Source organism: Elephantulus edwardii, unplaced genomic scaffold (assembly GCF_000299155.1).
Source record: "Elephantulus edwardii isolate Elephantulus edwardi_28Jun2011 unplaced genomic scaffold, EleEdw1.0 scaffold00224, whole genome shotgun sequence".
In the NCBI taxonomy this organism is placed as follows: Eukaryota; Metazoa; Chordata; class Mammalia; order Macroscelidea; family Macroscelididae; genus Elephantulus; species Elephantulus edwardii.
The window spans coordinates 305,532-314,459 of record NW_006399974.1 but is presented as its reverse complement, the minus strand read 5'-3'; the positions used below and the strand labels follow the sequence as shown (position 1 = coordinate 314,459).

The window sequence follows — 8,928 nt, the reverse complement described above, 5'->3', positions numbered from 1 at the left end:
ACTAGTACTAGCTGGGATCTGGAACTCCAAGAGCTGTTCTGAATCCACAGAAACTGAGCGGCCTGCTTTTTCTATGTTAACGTTTTGGATTTCAGGCAGACTCTTTTATATAGCACATTACTAGCTTTTGTTATTAAGAACCCAGGCTATGGATGAAATGGAGTTCATGTCAACCCTCTCAAACAGCTTTCTAAATGTAGAAATTGCACAGCCGGGTCCTTTTCAAGAGGAAAGTATTAATTTCAGAAATGCTAATTCTCTGCAGCCACCCCCTACCGGCGCGGTGCCCCAGACCCAGGCTCCAGGTTGCATCCCACCGCTTGCAAGGGGCATCAGAGTCCTGGTGGAACTTCAGTCCCAGTTCTTCTTCCCAGGCCCACCAGATGCGAGGGTCTCGCGATCCCCCTCTGCCTTGCAAGAGGACCCCCTTCTGCGTTGGCTCGCCTCCCGTCCGGACAGAAAAGGTGAGTTCGCACGGGAACGCCACACCTCGCGTCTCTCTCACCTCACTAGCAGACAGACTCGCTGCAGTCGCTGGGACGCGGATCAGTCTCCTTTCGGCTGTACGGACTGTTTAGCTTTCACTCCAGAGGGTGGAGAGGCGGGAGGAGTGCGGTGGCAGTGAGGGGAGGCAACGGAGGTGGGGCTCGATGAGGCTCAGGATTGGCTGTGCGGCCTGAACTCACAGCGCCGATTGGCGGCAGCGACTAGAGGTAGCCGAGAGCCGGGAGAAAATTGAGGGAGGGACACGCTGAAGGCGGGTAAAGACCGAGTGCAGTGCGATGGGGCGGGACATGAATCTGATTGGGGATTGGGTATGAGGTTTAGACCGAGGACTTGGATTGGATGCGTGCCTCTGACTGGGTTGAACCAGACCTAGAGGAACAAACAGTTTAAAACGTTTGGAAAGCTAGTAGATACTTGAGTTGTTATGGGTCATCTAGTCGACTCAGAACGAACCTCTGAACCTTTTCCTATCCTGACCGTCAGTGATACACCTGACCCCATTGCCACAGTCAATCCAGAGTCGTCTTCGTCTGTGCTGACCCTTTATCCTTTCAAGCATGATGTCCTTCTCCAAGGACTGGCCCCTCCTGGCAACATGCATATGTGTGAGACAGCTCTTCACAATCCTTGCCTCCAAGGGGCAATCTGTAGTCAGAGAATTTTTATAATGAAGGAGGACACACACCACGAAGAACCATGGATTATCTCAGTAACAGGTTGTTAAAAATGAATTCTCCTAAGATTTGTGTGGGTTTGTGTTAATGTGGTTTGAAGAGGTTTAAAAGAAGGAATAGTTCGCTCTGAACTGCATGGTATCAAGAAGTTGGAGTAAGTCTAAGATTGGGTATCATAACACATCTAATATAGAAAGAAACAGGAGAAGTGTAAGACAAAAATTACCATTGATCAAGTATGGGTATATTATTTTAGGAAAGAGACTAGGTTGATATTTTTGTAGTTTGCACAGTAACTTCCTTCCAGAAAGTACAAACAGAGTGTGCTAAGGTTTGTGTGCTAAGGTAGCACAGTTAAGAACTAGACTACTAACCTAAGAGTTGGCAGTTGAAATCCCCCCACCCCTCAGACATTCTTTGGAAGAAAGACCTATGCTCTATTACCAAAAGATCTGAACCACTACCAAGCCTTTAGAGTCTAGTTCTACTGTGACACACCTGGGATCACTATCAGTCAGAATTGCTTTGAGGGGTGCTTGGTTAGGTTATCTTGTTGTTGCAATGTGTCATCAAGTCCCCTGTGACTCATAGCAGCCTAATGCAAAAAATGCTCTGAACTTTGCCCCATCCTAAGCCAATCTCACTGTCTTCAACAAACCCAGCCCCATAAGCTGAGTTACTGTGTCAATCCGTCTCATCCAGGGTCTTTTTTTCTTGGGTTGTCCCTCCACCCCTCCAAGCATGATGACCCTGTCCAAGGACAGGGCCCTTCTGGCCACATGCCCAAAGTATGTGAGATGGAGCTTCAAAATCCTTATCTGCAAGGAGAACCCTAGTTTCACTCCCTTTAGGATAAACCTGTTTATTCTCTTGGCAGTCCACAGCATGTTCAACACTTTTCTCCAGCGCCACAACTCAAAGGCATCAATTCTTCTGTAAGCTCTAGTCACTGAGCAACTCTCTGATGCATAGCAAGTAATTGTGAAGACCACAGTCTGAATCAGGTGCATGTTAGTCTCCAGACTGACATCATTACTCTTTGGAGAGGTAGCTGACAGCAGCTTTCCCCAGAGCAATTATTCTTTGATTTCTTGACTGCTGGTGCAATGTGTTGATTGTGGATCTGAGCAAGCTAAAATGGTTAACAACTTCAGTCTTTTCTCCATCTATCATGGTGTTTCCAACTTGTCCTGTGGTGAGAATCTTTGTTTTCTCGATGTTGAGCTTTAATCCATATTGAAGACTGCAGTCCTTGATCTTCTTGCAGCAAATGCTTCAGGCCCTCCTCAGTTTCGGTGAGCAAGGTCGGGTCATCTGCATAATGCAGGTTGGTGATGAGTCTTCCTCTATTCCTAATGTGTCGCTGTCTATTCACCAACAACTTAACAGCAACACCCTGATGGGGGTAAGCACGATGGAGATACACCACTCAAGAGAGGATCAGAGAGCCAATCCAGATCAATTTTATTGGAGGCTACAGTGCACTTATATACCAGCAAGTAAACAGGAAGACAGGATAGGGTAGGCTTACAGACATGGGACATGCAGATTGGTTAGGAGAACCTCAGCCTCGTGCAGACCACTCCCAGCTCAACAGATGTTTCAGCTGCCTTCCCAGGTGGCGAACTTTCTCAAGCAAGTACAGCCAAACATAGGGGAATTTTCTCTACCCCGTATTAGAGGCTGTTGGGAGGCTTGCATTTATCCAGAGCTTAAGCAATCTGTCCTGGCCAGGGCCCTTCCTTCTTCCCCAACATTCTCCCACACTGATACCCATTCCTCCTTATATAAAGTCCAGACTCCCAAATGACCTGTTCTACATATATACTGAAAACTTATAAAGACAGGATGCATCCTGACACATTCCTTTCCTAATTTTGAACCATGCAGTGTTTCCTTGCTCTGTTCTGATGATTGCTTCTTGGTCTAAGTATAGGTTATGCATGAGCACAGTCAGATGTTCTGGGATTCCCAATTCTTCTGAAGATAAGCCACAATTTGTTGTGATCCATAGTCAAATGTCTTTGCATAGTCAATGGCACACAGATAGACATTCCTCTGGTTTCAGTCAAGATCCAGATGATGTTAGCAATAATTTCTCTGGTATCACAGCCTCTCTAAACCCAGTATGCATTTCTGGTAGTTCTCTGTGAATGTGCTGTCCCAGGCATTTCTGGATTATTTCCAGTAGGATTTTGCTTGCTTGGGATACCAGTGATAATAATTGTTCAATAATTGTCACAATCTGTTGTGTTACCCTTTTTTTGGAATGGGAAAAAATATGGATCTCTTCCAGTCATTTGGCCAGAAGTCTTCCTCCAGATTTCATGGTACAACTTGGTGAATACTTCCGGGGTAGCATCTGTCTGTTGAAATATGTCAGTTGGTATTCCATCAACTCCTGGGATCTTGTTTTTTGCCAATTCATTCAAAGCAGTTTGAACTTCCTCTTTCATCACCATTGTCTCTTGATCATATGTTGTTTCATGAAATTTTTCTGTGTCATCCAATTTCTTTTGGTACAGTGACTCTGTGTACTCCTTCCATCTTTAATGCTTCCTGGAGCATTCATTATTCTGAATATAGCATCCTTAAATATTACAACTCAAGGCTTGAATGTGTTCTTCAATTCTTTCAACTTACGAAATGCTGACTGAGTTCATCACTTTTGATTTTCTGACTCCAGCTCTTTGCACGTTTCGTTATTAATACTTTGCTTTGTCTTCCCAAGCTGCCTTTTGAAGCCTTCCACTTAACTCTTTGCTTTCCTGATTTCTTCCCTTTGATTTGGCTTCTACTCTAGGCAGTATTCAGAGTTTCTACTGACATCCATTTTGGTCTTTTCTTCCTCCTCTGTCTTTGCAATGATATATTGCTTTCTTCATGAATGATATTCTTGATATGCTTCCAAAGCTCATCTGGTCTTCATTAATTAGTGTTCAAGGCCTGAAACCTGTTCCTGAGGTGATTTTTAGATTCAGGTAAGATACACTCAATGTAAAATTTTGGTTCCTGTGGCTGTGATTTTATTTTCTTTAGCTTTAGTTGGAACTTGCATGAGTAGTTGATGGTGTGTTCCACAATTAGCACCTGGCCTAGTTTTCACAGCTAATGTAGAAACAAATGATTCTCCAGCAATTCTTACCATAGATGTCATTGATCTGATTTCTGTGTGTACTATTCCATGAAATCCATGTGTATAATTGCTGTTTGTTTCTTGTAAAATGTATTTGCAATGAATGAATCATTGATTGTATAAAATTCTGTCATTCTATTTCCAGCCTCATTTCTGTCACCAAATTCATGCTTTCTGACTATTGATCCTTCCTTCCCGCTCCCAATCTTTGCGTTCCAGTGACTCATTATTATTAATGTTTTTTTGGTTGCATTTTGATTAATTTCCAACTTCAAACCATCTATTTCTGCCTCTTTGGCTTTTGCTGTTCGTGCATATATTTGAATGATAGTGGTATTAACTAGGCTTCTTATATGTAAATGGATATTATCCTGCCACTCACAACATTATATATCAAGTTGGATCTAGAAATCACCTTTTTAACTATAAATGTGACCCTGGTTTTCCTCACCTTTTCATCTCCAGCATAGTTGTCATTATTTGCCGTTACCTATAGGAACCCTATGTACAGTAGCTCTGAACTTCCCTGTCTTGAGCCATTCGGACTAATTCTGACACATCAACCCCCATTACTCCAGTTACTGTATCAATCCATTTCATCTAAGGTCTTCCTTTCCCGCACTGTCCCTCTATCCTTCCGAGCATGATGTGCTTCTCCATAGTGGATAATTAGATTGTCTGATTCAAAATATCCCAGGCTGATCCATCTCATTTTGCCAATACCTAGTATATCAATACTTACATTTTCCATTTCTTTCTTAACAATGTCCAATTTTGCTACATTCATGCTTCTTATATTCCATGTTCCAATCATTAGTGTCTGCTTATAACTGTTCCTCCTTAATTGTGTTTCCCACTATGAAGGCTCAGCCTCAGGTGCCATATCTGTTCATCCACTTAAGTGTTTTTCTCTTTTGTATATAGGGTTTCTGAAGTCCTGTTATTTAGGAAGTGGGTGGGCCAGTCCTTCTTCCTAATCTGTCTTAATTTGGATGATCAGCTTTAGGACAATATCTGACAGATAAGCGTTTTACCAGAAAAAAAAATCAAATGAAGTACTCTCCCCTCTTACAGAAGTAACCAATAGATTCAGTGTCTGTGTCCCCGTCTGTGAGTGTGTCTTGGTCCACTAACCAAGAGGTTGATGGTTTGGATTTACCAGCAATTCCAAGAGAGAAAGATGAGGTTATTTTCTCCATTAAAATACTTGTAGCTTATGGAACCCAAAGGGTGGCCACCATGAATCAGCCTCCCACTTCAGAATAGTGGATTCAGAATTTATTTTTATTTGTTTTATGGAAAATGATAACTGATCTTGTTTGTTTCACTTTTTACAAAATGACTGTGTCTGATGTTGGTGTTTTGTGAGATATTTATATTTAATAGAACATCATAAACAAGTTAGCAACAATAGAGATGCTTAAGGATGTCAGTGTCAGGGAAGTTTTTCTTGCATTTAATAGATATTAATTGAGTGTGTTGGTCCTGAGGCCACTGAGGAGAACTTGACAGAGTAAGTGTCTTAAATCTTATATTTTTGTAGAGATAGATATAATTAACAGATGCCATCTCTGAAATACCTGACATCATTGCCAGAGTAACTGTAAATTAATCTCATGCAGGTCCTCTTCTCTTGCAGTGACCCTTCACTCTCCCAAGCATTATGGCCTTCTCCAAGAACAGGAGATTAAAAAGAAATACACATTATGTATCTAAGTTATTAAGAGTAACAACATGGAAAAACACTTTCCCAGTACAAAAACTTACAAATGATACCCTTAAGAGCAAATGATAAGGGCCAGCAAACATATAGATATGATGGTGTAGGTGGCAGGGATTCTCACATCAAGGTAGCAGCATAAGATCTAAAAGGCCTAGCTGTTGTCTGAGATTGAAGTTGTTAACAATTTCATCTTAATCTGATCCACAGTCCCCTTGGTACAGTAGTTAAGAGGTCAAAAGATGAGTTGAATTGGAAAAATTTGTTGCCAAGGATCTCCTCAGAGTGCTAAAGAGCAGCAATGTTAGTCTACAGACCAAGGTGTGCCTCATCCAGGCAATAAGGTTTCTCAATTGTTTGCTATGCACCTGAGAGCTGGACAATGAATCAGGACAGAAGAAGAATTTATGCCTTTGAGTGGTGGAGCTGGAGATGAGTATTGAACATACCATGGACTGCTAAGAGAACAAACAGGTTTGTCCTGTGCTAAGTGAAACCAGGTTGCTCAGTAGAAGCAAAGATAGGGAAACTTTATCTCGCATGCTTTGGACATGCTATCAGGAGGAGCCAATCCTCAGAGAAGGACATCATGCTTAGAAGGGTAGATGGTCAGTGCAAGACAGGAAAACCCTTGACAAGATGAATAAACACAATGACTATGGCAATTAGGTCAGGTGTGTTGGAGATGGTAGGTTGGGTCAGGACAGGGAAAGGATTTGGTCTATTTATTTGGTTGTTATGAGTCATAGTTGACGCAAGAGCAAACAACAATCACAACAAACAGCAGTGATTTACTCAGTGTAGCTTTTCTGGCCTTTGTTGTTGCCTTTCGCCAGATGGCTAGGTTGTTAGGTATCATTGAGTTGAGTACAACTCACACTGACCCTACAGATCTGAACTTTGTCCTCCCTTGTGCCATCTTTATCAACTATTAATCACTGGATTAGCCCATTGCTGCAGTCATTGTATCAATCCGTCTCATTGAAGGTCTTCCACTCTTTCACTGACCCTCCAAGCATGATATCCTTTTCCAAAGAATAGCCTTTCCTGACAATATACTCAAAGGATCTGAGATGAAGCATCACCAAACTTGCATCTAAGGGACACTCTGGCTACCCTTTCCCCAATACAGACATGTTTGTTCTGTTGTTCTCTTTCATTGACCCTCCTTCTTTGCAAGAATGATGTCTTTCCCCAACTATTGGCCTCTTAACAAGCTGCCCAAAGTATATAAGATGAGGTTTTGCCATCCTTATCTCTAAGGAGCATCTTGGTTGCACTTTCTCCATGACAGTCCCATTGGTGGTCCATGGGATATTCAGGATTTTCCTCTAACACTACATCTCAAAGGTATTGATTTCTCAAAGTCATTGTCCAACTTTCAGATGCATAGCATGTAATTGAAAAAAATAAATCAAAGCTTGGGTCATGTGCATCATAGCCTTTAAACTGATATACTTACTCATTAGCACTTTGGAGAGATCTTTGACTGTAGATTTTCCCAAAGCAACAAATCTTTGAATTCTTAATTGTTAGTACCAAGGTTATTGATTGTGGATCTAAGTAAGGTGAAATCATTGATAACGTCAACATTTTCCTATGTATTATAATGCTGCCTACTGAGCCAGTGGTAAAGATTTTAGTTTTATTGATATTGAGATGTAATACATGTGGAAGGCTGCAGTCCTTTTCCTCCTGTAGCAAGCTCTTCAAGTCATTCTTACCCTCATCAAGCAAGATTATGTCATCTTCATTTTGTAGATTATTGATGAGTCTTCCTGCAATCCTGATAACAATCAGAACTGACCCTCCAATTGGTTTTCAAAGGCAGTTAATTTCCTGGGAAGAGATTGCTCATCTTTCTCCCACGTTATAGAGTTCAGCTTTTTAAATAATTTGCTTAGCATATGTGTGTGGATAGGTATGAAGAAAAGATAAAACACTGATGCACACCGTTTTTTACTTTAAACCATCCAGTAGTCCCTTAGGGAGCTCTGTTCATTTAATGGCAAGAAGCTATACTGTAATCTTGAAGACACATGGTTTGAGGTCTCCAGCTGCTCCATGGGAGAAGGATAGTAAAATCCTCCCATGCAACTAACTGCATGCAATAAACTCACTGGAGGGTCAGCTATGGGTTGGTTCTGTGTCTAAGGTACACAACAACTGCAACCAACTCTTCATCTTGATAAGTTTCACACAAGCACAATTAAGTGTTCTGGGATTCACATTCTTCTAAGTGTTAGCCAAAATTTGTCATGATACACACAGTAAAATATCTCTACATAGTCATAAAACACAAATAAACATGCTCCTGGGATACTCTGCCTGCAGCCAAGATCTATCTAACATTAGAATGATTTTCCTGGTACTACGGTGTGGTCTAAACCCAGCTTTATAAAGGACTTTTGGAATAAGAGGGAACTCAATGGATTCTGACATATTTTGGACATGTTTTAAGGAGAGACAGGTGCTTGGAGAGGGACATCATGCTTGGCAGAGTGGAGGGACAGCGCGGGAGGGGAAGATCCTCTATGAGGTGGATTGATTCAGTGACTGGGGTAATCGGGATGGGTGTGTCAGAGGCCATGTGATTAGCACAGGATAGAGCAGGGTTTAGGGTTGTTGTACATAGGGTCACTATGAGTTGCAAATGACTCAATGGCACACAACAACAACAAAAATGGATTAAATATCCCTATGACATATTTCAGCTAACAAATGCTGCCCTGGACGTGCTCATCCAGTTGTGCCAAGAAATCTGGAGAACAACCACTTGGCCAACTGACTGGAAGAGATCGATATTTGTTCCCATCCCAAAGAAGTGTGCCCCAACAGAATGTGGAAACTATAGAACAATATCATTGATTTCACATGCAAGCAAGATTCTA

General features: G+C 41.8%; 1 protein-coding gene across 1 annotated transcript in view; it reads right to left on the bottom strand.

The window, feature by feature from the left end:
* Positions 1–682: 682 nt before the first annotated feature.
* The window catches only part of LOC102848082 (interferon-induced guanylate-binding protein 1-like), a 54,759-nt gene continuing 46,513 nt past the window's right edge, over positions 683–8,928 (bottom strand). The window contains exon 12 of the mRNA XM_006898231.1: positions 683–876. Coding sequence (XP_006898293.1) covers positions 683–876 — 194 coding nt within the window. The remainder of the gene's footprint in view (positions 877–8,928) is intronic.